This window comes from Camelus dromedarius, chromosome 8, assembly GCF_036321535.1.
Source record: "Camelus dromedarius isolate mCamDro1 chromosome 8, mCamDro1.pat, whole genome shotgun sequence".
NCBI lineage: Eukaryota > Metazoa > Chordata > Mammalia > Artiodactyla > Camelidae > Camelus > Camelus dromedarius.
Genome location: NC_087443.1, coordinates 58,563,619 through 58,585,170, shown reverse-complemented (window position 1 = coordinate 58,585,170; position 21,552 = coordinate 58,563,619). Strand labels below are relative to the sequence as shown.

At 38.4% G+C, this 21,552-nt stretch overlaps 2 protein-coding genes across 5 annotated transcripts in view; both read right to left on the bottom strand.

Annotated features, from left to right (window-relative positions):
• The window catches only part of SLF2 (SMC5-SMC6 complex localization factor 2), a 39,953-nt gene extending 30,885 nt beyond the window's left edge, over positions 1–9,068 (bottom strand). For all 4 annotated transcript variants that reach the window (XM_010974448.3, XM_064488337.1, XM_064488338.1 and 1 more), the window contains exons 1-4: positions 8,787–9,068; positions 6,108–6,151; positions 4,882–5,609; positions 3,539–3,596 (exon numbers count right to left, since the gene is read on the bottom strand). In XM_010974448.3, the coding sequence (XP_010972750.2) occupies positions 3,539–3,596; positions 4,882–5,609; positions 6,108–6,151; positions 8,787–8,926 (970 nt within the window). In that variant the 5' untranslated portion in view covers positions 8,927–9,068. The remainder of the gene's footprint in view (positions 1–3,538; positions 3,597–4,881; positions 5,610–6,107; positions 6,152–8,786) is intronic.
• A 5,979-nt stretch (positions 9,069–15,047) lies between these two features.
• Positions 15,048–15,349, bottom strand: LOC105084327 (transmembrane protein 258-like). Its single transcript, XM_031460781.2, is given in 2 exon segments — positions 15,048–15,085; positions 15,088–15,349. Coding segments are annotated over 2 exon segments (234 nt in total). The 5' UTR covers positions 15,284–15,349.
• Between the last annotated feature and the right edge of the window lie 6,203 nt (positions 15,350–21,552).

Sequence of the window (21,552 nt, the reverse complement as noted above, 5' to 3'; positions counted from 1 at the left end):
GGGGTAATAAATTCAAACAAGGTCATTAGGGTGGGTCCTAATTCAATACGACTGGTGTCCTTATGAAAAGGGGAAATTTGGACATGGAGAAAAACATGCAGGGGGAGATAATGTGAAGACACCTAGGGACAAGATGTCATGTGACTGGAGTGATGCTCTACAAGTCAAGGAATGCCAAAGATTGCAGACAAACACCAGAAGCTAAAAGAGGCAAGGATGGATTCTCCCCCTAGAGCTGTTACAGCATAGCCCTGCTGATAAACTTAGTTTGGGAATTCTAGCTTTCAGAATCATGAGACAAAATAAATTTCTGCTGTTTTAAGGCACGTAGGCTTAGGTACTTTGTTTTGGCAGCCTTAGGAAACTAATACAACCTATCTCTGTTAAGAGCTTCATCCAGAAGCACTTTAATAACCACATGTATTTGAATTAACCAGTTTCTTAAAATTTCAAAAATTTCTTCTTGGTTTAAAAATGTGATGTTTCATTAAATCACTCTTAAAATTCATTATTCATTAAAAATTCACTATTTATATAATCAGTATTCTCAAAATCAAATTTCCCTAAATCAAGTTTCTTTCTGCACATTGAGAGATGTCTCCAAATCCTCAACAGTTTGTGTTAAAAAAAACAACAAACCAAAAAAACCCTCGAGTTAAGCAATTATTTGGATAACTTGATCAACATATAGTCTGGAAAATTCAATTTATAAATTAAAAAACCAATTTATAAACAAATGCTTCTATCTTCATTCTTCTACAGATATCTCCTATTACCCGAAGAAATCATTCCATGCTCACTCAGTTTTCTGGGGTTAAATGTCTTGTTAAAAAAAGGACAGGAGTCCCTTATAGTGCAGGATAAGAAATAAAATAAGAAAAAGAGAAGACTCGGGGGAAGACTTATCTGTCTGACTATCTTAAGTTTGAGAGTTACAAAAAAGGTAGCTACAGAGCTGCCAGTTTTGAGTTTTGTTCCATTCCCTGGAGAAGTCAGGTGAATTTATACACAACTAGTAATGAGAAATTCCTGCTTTATTCAAGAATTAAAGACTTATCTAGGAGGAAAGAGAAAATGTGGGCAAAGTTTAGGAAAAATCAGCTCATAAGAGCTTTTAAGCATCTAGCATTAAGAGGGTGGTGAACTGGTACTGCAGTCCCCCTTTTGCAAACTCTCTAGGGCAGTGGTGTAACTGTAAAACTTTCATGATTCTTTTTGTACCCCTTGTACAACCTGTAGGCTGAATATCTATTTTACAAAACTTCAAGTATCTATTAATATATAAAATACTCAGGTAAGACAGGGATTGAGTTTGTAAAAAGAAAAAATCCAAATGCTTAATAGGGGATTGGTTATTAATAAATTTTGGAGGGGGAGGGTATAGCTCAGTGGTAGACTGCATGCTTAGCATGGATGAGGTCCTGGGTTCAAGCCCCAGTACCACCATTAAAATAAACAAGTAAATAAATAAAGCTAATTATCTCCTCCCACAAAAAACCCAAACAAAAATATTACGGAATAAACTAGGGATGGATTAAGTTGGTCCTCAGAATTCTCCCAAAGACAGGGCTCTGGAAGACCAAAGAGCTAAATGCCTACCCTTCCAACATTTCTGAAATCCCAGAACTTGTGTGTGATTAATGAATGTGTGATTATGCACATCACCACCTCAACTGTTAAGTCTAACAGCAGTAGTATGAATATAACATAACATTTGGGTTCTTATGTCTATTTACTATTTATCTATTGATCAGATAAACATTCTTCATGTTATCTAGAGTGAAAAATCCCCTTTTGTCCTTTTATATTCTATTGGTAGTCAACCAAAGTATAAATGTATATTTACTAAGAGTACAATACCATAATTATTAATGAAGATTATGAAACACACGCAAAAACTATTAGAAATCAAAATATAAGTGAAGGCAATTATCTTAAGCCTGCCTCTGAAAATATGTAGAAAACATCTTTTTCAAGCAGTGTTCAAGAACTTCAGTATGTGGGATTATATAAATGAAACTACTTCAGTCACCACTGATGAAATCTGTAAGCACATGAATTGAAGAGAATATTTATCTCAGTCATTAGCAGAGGAAAAAAGTGCGGAACAGCTTAGTGGTAACATCACTACCAGTGGCCCCTTATACGGGCAGAGTTAGCCTAAAAATATTTTGTTTTTCTAATCACCTTGCTGCAGAAGTGATAATTTAGTCAGTGTTACAAATATGTAATACAGTGAGTTTAAGAGCAATCTCATGCCTGAGAAATTACTGTTCTTGTACTATAATGTCAAAATCCACTGAAATTTGATCACTAAAACCAGCAATATTGTAAAAAATTAGAAATAATACATAAACTTCAAAATTATTCCTGTTATCCTAGAAGCTCCTTCTGTGATAGCAAGATATGATTTCAGCCTTGGCTGAAGACTGATTTTAATACTCCAGATCATTTGCTCAAAATGCAATAAATACACCTCTAAAAACCTGAAGAACGAGTCAGAATTGTCTCTCTGTACTTCTGTTTTTTCATCTCTAAAAGTAATCACTGGGGGTCGGGGGTGGGGGGGGTAGAGGGTAGGGTATAGCTCAGTGTGTGCACAGCATGCACAAGGTCCTGGGTTCAATCCTGACTACCTCCATTAAAAATAAATAAATAAAAGCCTAATTACCTCCCTCTACCCTCAAAACAAAACAAGCAACCACTTTGTAAGAATGTGAATCAAAATGATTAAAAGCACATAGAACAGGGCATGACACACAGTAAGTGTTCAAAAAATGTTGGCTGTTATTATCAGTATGTCCAATGTTTCTTACTGATTGTGAAAATCTGTAAAGTCCATTTTTCAAAGTATGCAGTCATAGCAGGAAAAAACAAAGATACACCAGACTATTGTTAACAGTGGTATTTCTGGGGGCCTTTCATTTTCTGTGTTACACATTTCTATGGTATTTGAAATTTACACTGTTCTATTTTCTAGTTTTTTAACTATTCTTTTTAGAATACTTTAAGAATTACTCAATTAACAGTAGCTGTTTGTTATTATGTATTTTTTCCAACCAATAGATACTGAAAGTACAAATTAATATCATGTAGATGTCCTTGAAATTTGCTATTAAAAAGGGATCTTTGTATTTCAAATATTAAGAAACATTGTTTTGAGCCATGGTAACAGTTTCAAACTTAATACAAAGCATCTACAATATCAACACCTCAGAGAGTTCACAATTCTAAGAATATAAGATTATGCTTCCTAATGTAGCCAAGGATTCAAAAGTAGAACAATGAATACCAATATGAGAAACACATTGTTAGGAACTCCTGAAGAAGGCAGAGAAGAATCAAGACAATCCACAGTTACATATACTAAATTCAAGAACTATTCTTTTTGAATGTAACTTTATGAGAAATTATTAGTTAATCTGAGACACAATTTACCTCTAAGAAGGAAACTGTACATTTAAACAAATTTAAATAAAAAACAGTGCTATTAAAATGCAAATTCATTTAAAATTCTTAAATTTAATTTTAAGTCTACCTGAAGCAGGTTCCCATGAATCAGAGGAGGATCTTTTTCTTGATAAGTGTCCATTTTCCTATTAGCAAAATGAGATAAAATTAATTAGGAGTTGGGAGCAGTCAAGAATGTAAGCTTTTCTTCATAGTTCTTAAACACAGATTTCTATACTATTAAAGCAAGCTCCAAATCTGGAGGTAAGTCCAAACTTCCATAATAAAATATTCTGAATTCTCTTTTCACGTGTAGATTTTTTAGTAACTCAAGGTTAATATTAACACACTTTATTATTATTTTAATAAAGAAATAGTAAGTCTAATATTTGCCAATCAAATGGTTACAACTCACTCTTCAATACTTCTGTTTAGGTACTGACATACCACCAAACACTGAAATCTTATAAAAATGGACCAAATGTTACTAACTTCTATTGATCATTAGTAAACCTCACTGGTAAAGGCACCAAATTCCTTGCAAATGAGCCCGAGTTTATAAATATATCTTTCAGCAATATAAAATGCAACCACCTCCATTTACTCTTAGAATGTCAGAGTTTGGTTTATTTTTGGTCCATTTGGTTTTAAAATCCCACAGCATCAACATAGCACTTTCCTGATATCTTGTCTTCCTTTAGTTGCTTTTTGTAGAGAAGCTCTCTGAAACACATGTACTTAACAACCTGACCTTCCAGGGGAGAGGGCCAGCTTTTATGCTAATTTAAGCTTGGTCTATTCTCAAGAGAGAAGTTTGATGAGCCAAAGATGTATTTGGGTAGTTTTCTAAGATACTCAATTATTTAAGACATATATAACCTAAACCAGTGGTTCTCAAACTTTAAAGTGCACCAGAATAACCCAGAAATCTTGTTAATTGCAGATGGTTGGACTTTACCGCCACAATTTCTGGGTCAGTGAGTTTGGCTTGGGGTCTGAGAATCTGCATTTCTAACAAGTTCTCAGGTGATGCTGATGTTTCTAGTCCAGGGACTACATTTTGAAAACCTCTGTTCTAAACCATTTCCTGCTGCTTCAGATGTTCCACTCCTCAAGAATCTCTTTTCAGTGCAGCTTAATTTAAAAATGACTATACTTAACCAAAAAAAAAAAAAAAAAGCTTACTTTCTTGATTAAAAAAGATCTTTGTTCCTGGTCGGAAAAAATTTAGGGCAAGACACACTGCTTTACTGAGGTTCAATGGACAGTTTGAGGAAAGTTAATGAAACTAGCTTCTACACAAATTGTGTATCAGTATTTCCTTAACAAAAGGTACCAGGATATTAACAATTATCAAGTATTTTTAGATTTAGTATTCTAAATATGATAAAACAGTAGTAGTCAAGCTAATTTAGCAATTATTGCACATACCAGGTTTGAAAGATTACTGTTTCCAGATGTGACATCATTCTGTTTACTCTGTTCCTGACTTGGTTTACATTTTCGTCCTATACTAGAGGATTTTAAGGAAAGATTGCTTGCTTCTGAGAAAGAATTTTCTGAGTTGATTCTCTGCTCCATTTGCTCCCTTCTCAACTTCTTTAGTTCTCTTTCTCTGCAGTAAGAAGCTAGTGACAACTGGAACTTAGCTCCCAGTGGGCTTTCTCCTGGGTGGTGCCTGGATAGGCTGCTCCTGCTGCTAAGACTCCTGGAGCTGCTCTTGAAGATGTCAGCTTCTGTAACTGTGGCCTGCTTTTTAGAATCTGCACTGGTCTTGCCTCGATCTCCATCATTTTTCTCCCTGCTGTTTTCATGAATGAAATGTGACTTCCTTCCCTCTGGAGTCTGATGTTTTTTCTTCGTCTCTTTTGACAAGAGGTATGAAGGAGGAACATATTTTGTAACTGCCTTTGGACATTTGGTGGCCAGTGACACACAAGGCCGATGTGACTCATGTACACCACCATGATCTCTATGGTGCTCTTTAACACCTTTCATGAAAGCTTCTAAGATAGGGCTCTTTTCTGACGGCACACTTTTGGGTTTAGATCTTTTTGGTGAAGATAGTTTCCTTTCAAACTGCTCTGTCCCAGTGATGGACAATCCACTTCCTCCATATTTGATGCTCGATTTTTGTGGAGAATCCAACATATGTCTGTCTAAACAGCCAATTAAAACATATACACATTGTATATTATTAAAAATAACACAAACTATTACATTTAAATATGTATTTATTATAAATTACTAATACTTAAAATATTAAGCTACTACAAGTTTTCAAATTGTTATTTAGATGATACACATTTTATTGTGGGGGAATTAAGAATTTAAGACTTACTTTCATAAAGCTCCCTTTTGCTACATGTCAGCTCCCTATGGCTCTACTTAACAAAGTAAGTTACTTCATTAGAGAATCAAAATAGTACACATTATGAACATTACTGCCTGGAATATTTTGAATGTAAGAAAGCATAACAGCAAAGAGTTTCTTCACGATGTTTAGAACTTGTTTATCTTTGTAAACAGAACTGCATCTTCACTGTATTTTCAAGTTTGAATACCAGGTTTAGTAAAACTAATGAGTTTAGAGTAGATTTAAAAATTGAATTTGTCTCCCTTCCCAAAAGATCCCACAAAAAATGCAGTATACATACCTTGTTTTGAAGCTGGTTTGAAGAAATCTATAATTGACTGCTTCCTGAAAATAAAAGCATAACTAATATGGGATCACATTAGCAAATATTAAAAACCTTAATAAACCAGATTAAGTGGAGAATACTAGATTTATAGACTATAGGCTGAATTTCACTATCTGGTTTAATCAAGTTCTGACAATGACAATAATGCTTTGCTAGCTGATTATAAAAAATTAAAAATATAATTCACTACTTCCTATAGGAAGAAATTTATAAAAGCAAAACTGAGGTTTACATAATCCATACTACTGATATAATTCTGGAGTGTGGATCCAAGGAATTGGTAGAGTGCTTCCTAAGACTGAAGTGCTTGCTGCTATATGTTAGAATAAAAGATCTTGAAGGGATCTGATCCTATTCCTTGATATATCCAGTGACAGATACAAAATAATGGTTAATAGATGTTTGCTGAATGAATAATGGAGATTACAAAAACTGAGTAAAACCCGAACAGACTCAACAAAAGTAGGTGGTAGAATGGCAAATATGGGTGATTTAGCTTGTCTGGAGAGGCAGCTGAAGAGTGTGCTGGGCAAAAGGCACAATGGATCAAGTAACCTTACACTACACCCTTTATATACTACAGTTAGATGCTAATCTAAGTAACAGGAAAAACTGGAATGAGTCTTCACAACTAAGTAAGTAATGTTTCAAAATCTTAACTTTTTACTAAGAATTCTTAAGATATTTATAAAAATAATGCCTTGCCTGGGAAAAACAAAGAGAAAAGGAAGAAAGCTAAAGAATAACAAAAACCGAACTGTTTCAATTTTTAAGGCTTTCTGTACCCTACAACGGACACAAAGTGAACTAGGACCGCATTACCAGAATATGTATTCTGGTTTGTTCATGTATTTAGAATTGTCAACGGCATAAAGAGGGATGTTATTATACATAGAGCAAAAAATTAGTTTTCTGGTAAATTTTGCTAAATATGTATTCATTTTACTGAAAAAGAATAAGCGGTAAATGAGTTTCTCTAAACATTTATCCACTATGAAGTTGGAATGCTCAGAGAAAACTTGAACAATCCAAGTCCCTTGAAGGTTAAGCTGCTTCTACATCTGTACACTTACTGGTCAGATTAGAATAGCAATGCCCATCTTTAATGATTTACTGAGAGTCCACAATGTTTGTTTGAGATGTGGTAGAAAAGCTAAGTAGCTATGAAATGAACGAGTGACAGGCTAAGTAAGAATCTATGTATTTGTTTTCATAAAGTAAATTATAGCAGGCAAATTAACTTCACGGAAGAGCAAAAGAAGAAATACTAGAGGTTCTGCAAAGGGAAGAAAAAAATGCCTTCAGTTATTGGTTGAGAAAAGAGAGATGAAAATGGACTAAAAAGCAGGTAATTAACTCAAAACAAGATAATATTAAAAGTTTTTACATTAATTACTAACTGTAACACTGTATCTCTTCCTTAAAATATTGTATCTTTTCGATTAATACACCTGAGAGAAAAATGGTTTTAGATAAAACATACAAAAAATTTGTAAAATAACCATGAATGTAACTTTCAAGGAGGAACAATTCCCTAAGTTCATATGCACAGAAAGGTCCATTACTTACTTATAATTTATAGCTAGGTTAAAAAATTGTAACAGCTCACAAACCCTTATCTGCAACTTTTGGGGCCAAATGTGCTTTAGAATTCTGAATTTACTGGACTTTATAAAGGGGGTAACGTGGATGCATTATGTAAAGCCCCCAGTGGGGTCCATAAGCAAACATTAATATTTCTCCAGCAAAACTTAAGAATACCAACACTTAACGGGATAGAGACCATCTATAGCCTTCTATTAGTTCTGGTCAGGTTTGGCTGCCAAGCAAGCAAGATGTGGTGCCAAACTTAACGGAAAACTTCCGGTTTTCAAAGCTTATTCTGGCTTTCAGAATTAAGATAAGGGGTTGTGGACCTGAACCACAATATTAGAAAATAAATTCACTGTTAAACTTATGTTACAAGCTTTTAAACTTAAAATAAAAAAGACAGTACCAAGTGCACAGAGAATTTAAACATATTTTATTGTCAGAGGATGTCATTTGACGAAACTCCCCATCTCATTACACAGCGCCCACAAAATCTTTACAAAAAACCGACCTCCTGGAGAGGTGTAAAGTTACTGAAGTTGAAAACACATCACATTTCAAATCCGTATGTTCTTTTAATTATGACTTATCGTGTGTACTGGACTATAAAGCAATTTTTGGAACGGTTTTCCCTCATCACACCTTACATAATTTTACCCACAATATAAAAAAGGCTTATACTATTCAACCACTAAGATAAATAGAACAGGCAACGTACAGAAAACCACTTAAATATGCATTTAGCAGTTAGGGCCCCGGGTCCAGCTAAAGTAAAGGACAAAAATCAAGTTCTACCTAAGGCAGGTTGTCCGTAGCCCTCCAGGCTGTGGTCACTAGACCGAGAACAGCGTCCCAACTACGGAAAAGGAGACTCGAACTCCCAGCAGCCCCCGCGCGGAGGCGGGGCGGGGGTTTGCCAGGCCCCGGAACGCGGAGGCCCGAGCTCGCGGAGGATGGCGGGAACTGGAAGAGCGGCCGTCCGCAGTCCTCCCTCATACCCTTGCCCCCGCGACCCGGCCCCTTCTCAAGCCCTCTGCACGGTACCTGTCCCCAGGACTCTCTGTTCTCTTTCCCGCTGCAGCAGGGGTGGTACTACCGGGTCTCAGATGACAGCGCGGGGGCGACGACCCCGGGGCTGGGGATGAGGGGAAACCTGGCCTAGCGGGCATGCAGCGCCTTGTCATGTCGGCGCCGCTGGCGACGGCGGCATGAGCTGTGGCTGGAGAAGTTGGGTGCGTGGTTGCCGTCTTGCTGCTGGGACTCAGGGAGGCTGTCGGAGCAGAGGTGGGCGGCACCCCCTTCTCTCTTCATGGCGGTTCTCTCTCTTCGGAAGTGACTCCGGTGTGAGCGGGAAGGAACCTGAGGACCAAGGGGGCGGGGCTTACTTGAAGCCTCGCATTCTGATTGGCTGGCACGGTGGTCATTCTGGTAATGGCGCAATAAAATGCCGCAGCCTCTCGGGGGAAGGCGGGGTTTCAGGAAGGGGGAGGGGAGAAGGAAAACTGCCCCTCGTCACGTGCACGGGGGTGGGGGGGCGCCGCGGCGTCCCGGCCGCGTCGGCCTAGGCGGGTTCGCGGGGGCGGGAAGTCGCGGGCAGTCGAGGGCGCTGCGGCAGCTGGTGGCATCCGTCTTGAGGGAGAAGGGCTAGGTTTGCAGAAGCAAACCCTAGCTGGCAGCTGCCCTCAGTGAGAATGGCCAACAGTTGGGCTTCCTGTGTGACACACTTGTGCTTCAGAAATCCCCAGCTGTTCATTGCATCGTCTCTAAATCTTAGGCCAAAGTACCCTGATGCCGTCACCATTTCCTTGGTAGTCTGCACAGCCCAGTCTGAAGACGTGTTCCTTCTGTGAGGTTCTTGTTAAGTACTGGGGGGGGGGGGGGTCCTTTTTCTCTTTTTAAGAAGGAAAGAGAAAAAAACAATTTAAATAAAGGCTGTTTTTATTTCACAGACGCATTTTGTTTCTCAGTTGCTGAAATGAGTTATCCATAACCAGATTCCTTGGGGATTTTTGAAAGGAACATAGAGTCAGCTTTCAACTACCCATGTTAAGTGTGGACAGCATAGATAAGTGAAAACTGCCGACAATCTCCAATCGTACTTTTTAAAGGGCTTGTGCTTTGGAGGCTGTTAGCCAGGGTTTTTGCTACAAATTGAGAGGCTGGTCAGAGTATCTCTGACCCTCAGTTTCCACATCTGTAAAATGGGCATTCTACTTTTCTGGGTAATTATAAACCACAAAATTATAAGCAATGTAAATTGCACAGGTCAGAGTCTCTCATGTAATAAGTACTGGGCAAATTAGTGTTCCCTTTCATTTATTCTTTGGACAGACTCTTAACACTTTACTACAGAATCGTCTAGAGACAGTCAAATATTGTTACAATAGCTATTACCAAAATATCAATCTCAAATATGTTCAAGCTTTAACTGGCAGGCCTGTTCAATCAACTGGATGGAACAAAATCTTAAATGACACAAAAGAATTTAGACAAGTCTTTAAAGTTTATTGTACTGAGATTTAACTGCTTTGGTAGCTAAGCATGCCTGACTGACCTGAAGTTTACCTCCTTCCCTTCCCTGTTAGCCCTCAGGAGGAAAAATGAGGAACAAAGTGGCTAACAAAGTGGCAAAATGGAGGGTAGGTGCACAGTGAACGTACAAGATCGCTCATTCATCCCCAAAGCATACATATATAGCTATACTAGATAGTAGGGATGCAAGAAAGGAAATACTGAAGTAAGGGGCATTTTTCTGTTCCTAATAACTGAGAAGTTACTATACCTAGCATTGTTCCTCATGTAAAAAAGAATATAATAGGTGCTCCAAATGTGTTGAATGAATAGTGACTTATATATTTGTTTATTAAGGGTTTTTTACATGTGTTACTTCCAATCTCTTGTATTATTGCTTTCTGTTGGATGTTACTGCACTAGCAAGTTCCTGCTTCTATAACAGCACATCTACAAAACATTTAATCTGATTCATTTCATTGCATGCTCAGTCCATGAAATAGAGTAATGTGTAAAAACATGTTCTGCATGATCAGTTAGTTGCTTTTCTTGGATTATAGTATTTGAATCATTCAGCCTCCAAGGTATCACTTTAAAATCTGTACTTATGCTACCAAACAATAGTTTTCAAATTTTCTTAATCTGAGCAACAGATTATGGAGTTAAGTGAGGCAAGAAATCCCTTGATCAATAAATGGAGATGGAGTCATAATGAAAACACCATTTAAAAAAAACTCTTCTTAACAGGGAGTAGTTATCTAAATCCTCAATAAGCATCAAGGCTTTTCTTTGTTTAAACTGTGTTTGAAAGTGATACAGATTTGGATTGCAGAGTGAAATATGCTGAACATACTAACCAGAACTGCTGGGAGCTTCCCTCCAGGTAGCATTGGGCAGTCCGTTATGTGTTTAAATCCTCTTTCCTACTTTGAATTTCTCTCTCTCTCTCTCCCTACACTTACATATGTACCACGTGGATGCGCACAGTTAATGTAATGGCTTTTTACATATTAATTTATAGTGGGCGGGAAATAGATGGCCTGGAAGCTATATGAGGTGAAAGGTGTTAAAGAGCTCAGGTATTTGCATACGAGGAGAATAGGGGAGAGAAAACCTGGGGTGGGGCTGAGGGGAAAGGATGATGAATAAAGTATACAAAACTGAGTTAGAGACTTAAGATAAAACTTCAGCTAGGGTTGGAAAAGTAATTTGGAGGAAAAGTAATTTGGCTGGATGATCATAAAAAGCCAGTTTGAGAAGATTTCTGGGTGTGGGGATGAAGAGGCAAAGATGACAGGAATGGAGTGAATTCCAGGCATGAAGCTACTATGGGGTAACCCCTCAGCTTAGTTTAGCACCCTGAATTGCTGAAGACAACAGGAGGAGAACAGACTGGCCTTGAGGGGAAGGGATGAGGCAGCTGCAGAAACAATGTTACATGAACAACTGATCAAGTTTGCTAAAAGCATCAAGATAATGTGGGAGTCCTGAAAGGAGTGACAGTACAGCTGATGCCAGAGATCCAGTCACAAAGAGAGAAAACAATCTGGGGAGACTGGCTCACACAGTCCCTTAGCAGGCAGGGACGAAAGAACAAAAGGTCAGTGAAGTATGCAGAATGTTACTAACAAGCGGGGAATATAACTTTTGATTCTACAGTAATGACATACTTTTGCTCTGAGATTGTTACACTCTGGAATAAACTCCAAGGCTCTTGTTGGAGGGTGCTCTAGGGTAGGCCTAGAGACAAAGATGGGTTTGCTGTAGAGCTGCCTGCTGGTGGCCAAGAATGTGTGGGGAGGGGAGAGTGGAGGGTGACCTGGGAAGGGGGATGAGGAACAGATTCAGAAAAACAGGAAATAATTAACTTGAAAGCCTGACAGAGAAAGAAAGACCACGTGATGATCCGAAGATGGAGGGCGAGCTCCAATGTCTCTAGAACTGCACAAATCACTTTGCAAATAGATGCTGAACTCAAAACTGCCCAACAAGTGCTTGGAAATAGCCCTGGCTTAGTTTTAAGGGGCTGCTGCAGAGAAGCCAAATGTAACATCATATAATGCCATGTCGTGAAACTTAAACTTCCTGGGAGCAATTAGTAAGACTCTGCAGAAGCAGATCTAATGTTAAGGAAAGTAGTAAGTTTCTTATGATTTCATTATGGAATGGTGCAAAATAATGTTTTCCACACTTTAGGATACAAGTAACGTATTTGTAATTTTTGACATACCTGAATATTTCCTATACTAATGTTTACTTAACATTTTTCTGTAAATCACTTTTTAAACTTAAATACATTAATTTTAGAAGGAAACTTAAAATCACTTCCACTCGTGGAAAATCAGCATCACTTGGAAAGGGATAACTTTCCAAATGGAAGTTAACCGTAAAAGCTAATAACTAACTAACTAGAAAAAAATCTCCACATTTCTTCTAGAGACATCTTGTTTACTAATCGTGGTAGGCATATATAGTATTTGTACATCCGAAATATAAGAGACTGCTTGGGAAATAATGGTTTTGGGGACTCCAGCTTGGAATCAGTTTTTCACACTTGGTTAGTAACTCATTAGAGGGTTTGAAACTGACGTAATGAGTCACAGACCACACTGGAAAAAAGAGAGAGAGAGACAATGTAATAGAGAGGATTGTTACACTGAGCATAGTATATGAGTACGTGTTGTTTTGGGAGACTTTTACTTATTTAATCGTGCATACGTATCTTATAGGGCTGTGATGTAAAAGGTGTTTCTGACCCTATTGTGGGTGGGAGTGTTTGAAAGTTGCTGCTATAATCTGTGTTCATACTTCACACTTCTGTGTATCGGTGGCACTGAACAGCAGAAAAGATGTGGGGGAATGATGGGCTTCCTTGGTCACTCCTGCAGGTGGGGAGGATGGGAAGACATAGCTTGAGCTCTTCTTATGCTCTTTTAAGATCATACCCTTCAGGAGTAGGGGAGACTTTCTCCAAAGAAGCTTGCCTTTACCTTTCCCAGGCTGTAATAACTTCAAGATGGGGAGGAGGGGCTGAGGTGGCCCTATCAGATTGCTCCTTGTCCTCAGTAATCTAGGGACTACGAGGGAGAGAAGGGAGAATGGTGCAAGAGAGACAGAAAGATCTTATATCCCTTGCCCAATCTGCCCCTCACGTAAAACCCTACCACCCTGGAAAGGAGAGAATCTGTTGAGGATAGTACATTTGATCTCACACTCTTGCAATGCTTTTTTCAGAATTCAACATACCTATCATGACCCATAAGGCCTTTCTTTACAGGGTTCTGACCTGTCTGTTCCACTACCACTGTCCTTACACTATAAACTTCCACAGCGCGAGGCTACTGAGCTCTCTATGCCAGGCCTGATAAGATGGCCTCCTGAAGGAGCCATCCTCATCTCCTTTTAGCTCCCAAAGAGTTTTTTTTTTTTTTCCCAAAGATGGGGGCAGCGTTTAAAAATCAAGAGATTTTACACAAAATTCTAGATTTCTGGCTTCAAGAAGTACAAAGAAGGGTCTCACATTTATGTGTACAGGGGCCAGGTAGGTAATATAAGTACATGAATCAGGTCAGTTCAAGGCCCCCGCAGGCTGCATGGCGATACAACATGAATGCCGAGGCAGCAATATTATGGAGTAGTTTAGCTGAACTCTCAACACTTGTAAAAATATAAATGGGCATAGAATAATCTCTAAGATATATTAAATGAAAAATTAAGTTGCAGAACAGTGTATGCTACAGTGTATACATATTACTGCTTATATCAATGGAAGGGGTTATTGGCAGTATACGCCAAGCCTACCTCTGCAAGGATGCTGTGCTTTCCAAAAGACTTCCTAACTGCAGAATAATATTCCACTGTATGGATGTGCCACTGTTTACTTAGCTGGTCCCCCATTGCTGGACTAGTTAGTTCCGTTTCAGCCTTACGCTACGGGCAATGATGCAACAAATACTTTTATACATCTACCTTTGTGAACATAGAAGAATATCTGTAAGATACATTGGGAAGGGAATTGCTGGGTCAAAGGATATGTACATTTTATATACACATATATATTTATTTTGGGGAAGGTAATTAGATTTATTTATTTATTTATTTTAATGGAGGTACTGGGGATTGAACCCAGGACCTTATGCATGCTAAACATGTGCTCTACCACTGAGCTATTCCCTTCCCCCTACATTTTATATTTTTGATAGATGTCAGCCATTGGTTCTTTTAAATATCTAACTGGGACATAGGTAAAGAAGCTAATACCAGCAGTTGCCTCTGGAGAGAGGTTTTTTCCTATTTATGAAATTTGTTTTTTAACAGGTGCACATGTTACTTTTCCAAAGAAACTTCTATCATTTATCTATCTATCTACCTACCTACCTACCTACCACCCAATAAAAGGATCAATGGTTTTAGAGGAAAAGTTACTGTGTTACACTAATTGTTTTCCATGAAGACCTCCACTATTTCTGTGAACCTTTGCTCATTTCTCCTTCATCTCCCTTCTGTAAGACCTTGCCACTGACACCCCTGTCCTTACTGGCCCCTTGTGGGCAGTGTGGAGGCCATTAAGTTATGTTGCCTGATCAGGGATTTGGTAGTACAAATGTTTGTTGCTGGGTTCTCAAACTCAACGTGTCTTTTTTTTTTTTCTTTTTTCTTTTTTTTTGGTCACGCATTTGCCTTTATTGTGAGTAGCAGGTGGGATACTTCCAGCAATAGTAAAAAAAAAAAAAAAAAAATTAACTTACAAAAGCAAGGATTCAGTGAAGCTGCCTGGTTGGAACCCTTGGGAGGTCATACGTAGATGCTGACCTACAGCAGCAGAAAGAGGAGCCAAAGCCCATGAAGAGTGAAGCCACCAAAGAGATGAGCTCTTTGCAGATATCCTGAGTATACTTGGTGGAGGTGACCTCATATATGAAGAACCAGGCAGTGAAGAACATGCCAATGGCCAACAGCACCACGGTCAGATGGGGAAAGACAGCCGGGTTCACTGGACTAGTGTATCTGCTCATAGCCTCAAGCTCCATTTTGCTGGGCACAGGGTAATCTGCCACTCTGCCTCAATGTGTCTTAAATATAACTCAATATCTTCCTTCCCGGACTTCCAAATTTGATGTTCTATCCTCCTGTATTTCTTATCTTGGTGAATGGTGTCAGCATCTCCTCTCACCTCTCAGCATCTCATCACCTCTCAAGCCAGAAACCTGGGAGACCTACTAATCTCTCCCTTCTGTCACCCTTAGCCCCCACTTGTTATGTCACCAAATCTTAGTGATTTTGCACTCTAAATATCATTTGTATCATTTCTTCTCTCTTAAAAATACATGTACACACACACACACATACCTGTATCTGATTCATTTTAGAAATGTAAAAGATATAGACAAATACAAAGAATAATATTACAAACACATATTCACCACTCTGAACTCACAACTGTTACAGTTTTAACCAGTTACTCCTCTTTTCTGGTTTTCTTTATTTTTTATAGTAAAACATTACAAGAGTAGCTAAGTCTCTTCATTGACCCAGTTTAATTCCCTTCTCCCAACTACTGTGGTCTTCAAGTCTACAAGTTCTCCAAGCCTCAGATTCCTCATTTTTTACATATATGTATATTTAGTCATAAAGAATATATAGGATTATTTTGTATATGTTTTTTAAAGATATGCACACATGTACATTTTATTTATGTATGCAGTTCATATGCATACATTTTATTTGTTCATTACAGACAATGCTGTCACAGAAATCTCTGTATATGTGTCTTTGTGCCCATGTGCAGGATTTCTGTGGGTTATATATTCAAAGGGAAATTGCTGGGTCATAGGGCATTTGCATTATCAAGTTTATTGTATGCTGCCAAATTGCTTTCTATAAATGGCTGAATTAATTTACAGTCCCACTAGCAATATATGAGAGCACTGTTTTCCTCATGTCTGCTCAAATATTTGATATTGTCATCCTTTTTTACTTTTGCTAATTTAAAAGGTGAAAGTGGTTTTTTACTGTTTTATTTTGCATTCCCTTAACTATTAGGTTGGGTATCTCTTCATACCTTGTCGGGTTGGGACATTTGGATTCTTCTTTTGTTAATTGCCTATTTCTATATTTCACCCATTTTATAAGCTCTTGTATTTTTCTTTGGTTTGTAGAATTTTGAAAAATGCATATTTTGAATACTCAAAAATCCTTTCCATCTTTCCTCTGCACCCTGATATAGGTCCTAATCGTCCCTTGCAAAGTCTCTTGCAACAGCTTCCAAATTGGTCTCTCTGACTTCAGTTTGCCCTTCTTCATTCCAACTTCCACACTGCAGCCTGAACAATCTTTCTAACCAGCAAATCTGAGAATGCCACTCCCAAGTTCATTACTTACAGGGAAACAAAGCAGCACAAAAATATCGTCAACAAAAACAGAATCACCAAATAAACCAATTTTAAAGCCCTAAATCTACAACTTAACTCTCTGGCATGCCATACCAGGTACTCCACGATCCACGATGGCTTTTGTGAGGCCATCACGCTGTTCCTCTCCATGCATCTTACCCACGTATTAGAACAATGGTATTGGCCATTCTTCGAACACATCAGCCTCACTCATGCTTCTGGGGTTTTGTGCACTCCATTTGTACTGCTATGTTGTCCTCCTAGAAAAATTTCCTTGACATCCCTAAGGAGACCTGGTTGCTCCTTGTTCAACACTTTTTTGCATTATAATATTTATGTCTCTGGATTGAAATGATTTATTGTCTATATGTCTTCTCTCTAGATTGGAAGCTTCAATAGGACAGGGTTCTGTCTATTGGCCTCAAGAAGCAGTATAGCAGAGTGGTCAGGCATGCGGGCTCTGAAGCCAGATTGCCTGGGTTTGAATCTTAGCTCTGTTACTGTTTGGGGAGTTGCTTAGTTTCTCCATGCTTCAGATTCCTCATTTGTAATGGGGAAATAATGGTACATATCTCACTGGCTTGTATTAAATCAGTTAATAAACATAAAGTGCTTATAATAGTGTCCAGTATATAGAAGGTGCTCAATAAAGATTAATTCTGATTACCCCTATTCATTAACAATCCATTACTAATAACCAGCATTTATTCATTGTAGGCACCTGGTTATCTTTGCATGGATGGCTTGCCCACCTGCTCTGGATGTCTTAATGCTATTTTCAGAATTAGGACTGAGAATGTTGAAACACCTATCCACTGTCTTTGGGGTGTTATATTCTCCATGTGGCTTGCTCTGACAGCTGGTCATTTCCCCCAGTCTGTTCCCTGCCTAGTCCTAACTTCCTCCAATTTCCTGATACAGGGTCAATTCCTCAGAAGGAGATTCCTAGGGCAAGAGAATATACTTGGTGTACGAGCAGTGCTGGCCTAGGTGACACATGGGTGTCCCCCTAACTTAAATTTCAGGGGTAACTCCCACTGTTCACTTAATTCTGGCTTGAGTCTTGGTCAGTAGTGACCCCCTCTTCCCCTCTTCTTTCTCCAGCTCATCCATCCCAGGCACATAGCTACCATACCAGGAATAACTGGAGGCATTAGAAAAATACATTACATTAAACGAGTCTGAGAATATTCTTTGCATTTTAAAAACTAGTGCTATTTCCACTCTAGTCCTCTCCAAGCCACTCACCAAATCTGCACTTTCCCTCTTCTCTTCACCCTTGAAGCAGGCTTCAGTCTGTGGTGTCAACATGTGGTAAACCCAAACCATCCGTTCCAAGATTCCTCCAGAATCTAGTTGTCCATGTTGGGGCCTCAGATGGTCTTTATCGTAATGTTCTTTTTCTGAACTCTTTCAAGCACAAAATTCTCACTTTGTGTTCTTACGACCAGAACAGAAACAAATGTTTCCTGGGTAGACGGGAGCAGGAAAATATGCTTTGTTTTTGTTTTGTAGAGCACAGCCTAGAAATGCCATGCCTGATTTTCTAGAGGCCCTTAGTTGTTGCTGACTTAAATCACAAATGAAAAATTCAGATTTGGACAGGTGTGAAAGTCAAGGGCCCACCCTGGGGGATTCTGGGTGTCTCCAATTCAGCAGAACAAATGGCAAAACAACAGGTGTCCACAGATGTACTGACCCATGAGACACTCATACTCAAAGCTTATTTTGGGATTGAATTCTCTCATTGAAATCTGCCCCCTCTTTGTGCGGCCCCCATCACCCACACTGCAGGGCTCAGGAAATTATGCATTCTGCTGGCCTTATGTTATAGGTACCAGGAGGATATGTGTGACTCACTCAGGATCAGCTGGCTTTAGGACTCAAAGTTCTGACATTTTCAAGCTGTTTATTAGTCATAGAATGTTGCAGCCTACCTACAGACATTGCATAATAATGAAAAACTATGGTTGGAGCAAACACTCAGGGTGACCATAAATGACAGGACAAAGACCTGTTGAATCAGGAACAAGGTCATGTGTCCTCAGTGCCACAAAGTGTCGTCTTGCAAGAAGACATTTGCAGACTGGGAAAGAAGGAATACTATGGAAAAAAGTCATATGGATGACTTCCCTAATTTGGGAATCAGAAATGCGGTTGGCAAACTTTGGAAATTAGGCTTTTCATTTACTGTTTCTTAAGGTAGACAGAAACTAAAGCCAGGAACTACTAAAGTAAAAACATCGTAAGCTTTGTACCACTCCACAGCTTTTCTTGATGTTTTTCTATGTTTGTTTCTTGGAGTGATGGCACAAAACAAGTAAAACCCAACAGGCCTGTGTGCTAGTCATCAAACACCAGCAAAACAGGGAGCTTAGGGACCTACATGCTACTCCTTAGCCAGGCTTAGGATGGGTGGTGGAATGGCAGCCTCTGAAGGAGAGGGAAGCAGGTTGAATACCTGGGTCTGCAGCAAAGGAAAAAGAGGAGAGCTTTGGGTGAGGTACACAGTGGCGGGGAGCAGTTGGCCTGAGATAAGACTGAGCAGAGCAGCAGCAATTTCATGTATGAGCAAAGATTGCTCATAGCAATGTTGTCTGTAATAGAAAATTAGTAACAACCCAAGTGACCATCAATAGGGGATTGCTAAATGAATTATGGACCAGCTTTACTGTGGAATACCATTCAGCCATTAAAAAGAATGAAGAGGATATAAGTGTGCTGAAATAAAAAGATGCCTGAGATATGTTTAGTAAAAAAACAAAGTGCATAACAGTATATATATATATAAAATCCTATTTCTATATGTTATTTCTTTTTTTCTTGAGAGCAGATAATTGAGCTTATTTATTTTAATTATTATTTTTTAATGGAGGTACTGGGGATTGAACACAGAACCTCATGCATGCTAAGCATGTGCTCTACCACTTGAGCTATACCCTCCCCTCTACTATTTCCTTTAAAGGTTAAGCATGTAATATGTATTTGCATTTTTTGTATGTATAGACAATGTCTGGAAGAAAATACGTAAAAAAAATTAGCAGTGCCCCTGCTTCCCCTCTCTGGGATTGAGACTTAAAGGGATTGTCAGGGAATTGTTACTTTCAACTTGATCATTTAAATTCTATTGGAAGGTTTTAGAAAACATTCATAATTAAAAAAAAACCTGTTTTTTGTAAAGCTTTTGAGGGTTTCAGCCAAGCAAGTTTCAGGATTTACAATTTTGGAGAAACTGTCTCTCAATTCGAATTTCAAATAGGAATATGGACTGTAGTTTCCTGATTTCTTCCTTTACCCAGGATGTTGGATAAAAATTGCAGTTTTAGGGTATGTTCTTTTCATTGACATGTGGAATATTTACAATGACCATGTTCTAAGTCACAGCAGGATTCAACAAGATGCCAAAGAACTGATAGAAAATAAATAACAGTCTCAGTCCACAATGTACTGCAATTAGAAATCAGTAACAAAAGTACCATATTTAAGTAATAGTTTAATAACCAGATTAAGGTGTAATCCAATTCTAAATTCTCTAACAGTGATAATGTATAGCAAAAACCTCTGTTAATGAATTTTCTCAGATTTTTACCTTCACCCTTAATTATGATGAGGATATTCTCTGCTCCTAAGTTGAACTCCACTGTGACTAAATGAACAAGTCAGTTTATTTGTTTATATCTCATCTCTTTCCATGAAGGTTTAAAGGCAGTTCAGTTGCTTGTGAACTCAGTTCTGAATCTGGAGGAACTGTCTGTCAATGGTTATAACGCTAGTGTATTAAAGCTGTGAAATTCCGCCAAGATTCTAACACTTGGCTATAGGCACCAGTGGCTGAAGGATCATGTTTTTCTCTGGAGAAGAGCCCACACCTGCCAGTCACAATAATGTTTAGACACTGACATGAACAGATGCCCAAGATATATCTTACGTGAAAAAGAAAAACAAGTTGCAAGACAATGTGTATTATATGTAGTATTAGAGGACCTAATGTACAAACCAGGTGGATGGTTGGGGTGCTAGGGAAGCAAAAAAAACCAATTTTGAAAGAATATATAGATACACGTTTTTTAAAGTACTGAAATAATAATTAAAGAAAAAATAAAAATGTTAACCTCCATATGTTGTTTTACTGTTCAGTACTTTTTATTTTGAATGAACCTTGGACAGAGTAGGGGACACCATAACCATTTTCAGGCTTAGGGTTGACTAAGTTCTAAGTCTGGCCATGATTTTATGATACTGATTTTGTAAAACTTTACATATATGTGCATATATAGTAAATGTTCATATATGCAGAGAAAGCAATCTGAGTAAATATACCTCTAATTAAAAGTGGTTATTTCTGAAGGATAGAATTTTAATTTCTCTATTATACATTTCTGTAACTTTTGACATTTTTATAGTGAGTATGCATTCTTTTGTAATCAGGAAAACAATGAAGATTAAAAACAAAATAAAACGAATTTATTTTAGGCAGCAGGCAGGCCTTGTCTGGGAATATCACTCATCAGTTGTTGTGGTTGTGTGGTCTTACTACTCCTTTTTAACTCCTGAGATACTGCTGCCAAACTCAGGTATGAAATCTTTCCCACAAGCCCAGCTCTAAGGCTCGTCCTTATTCACTGCAATTTCCCATGACTTCTTTGTGACCTTCTGCTGCCACCTCTGATCTCTGGCCACACTCTACCTGTCCCCTTGTCCAGCTGGTCTCGGTGAGCATTCATCTATTAAGATTCCCAACTCTGTTTTTTTCTTTTCCCGCTTGGCTTGATCCCCCAGGGTTCACATCACTGCAGATTTTCTAATAAAACCCTATTTCTTTTTCCTATGTAAACAGGCCTTGTGTGTGATTCATAACTTTACGTAAATGCTCTGGCAAGCTGGAGGCATGTAATATGTGATCCATT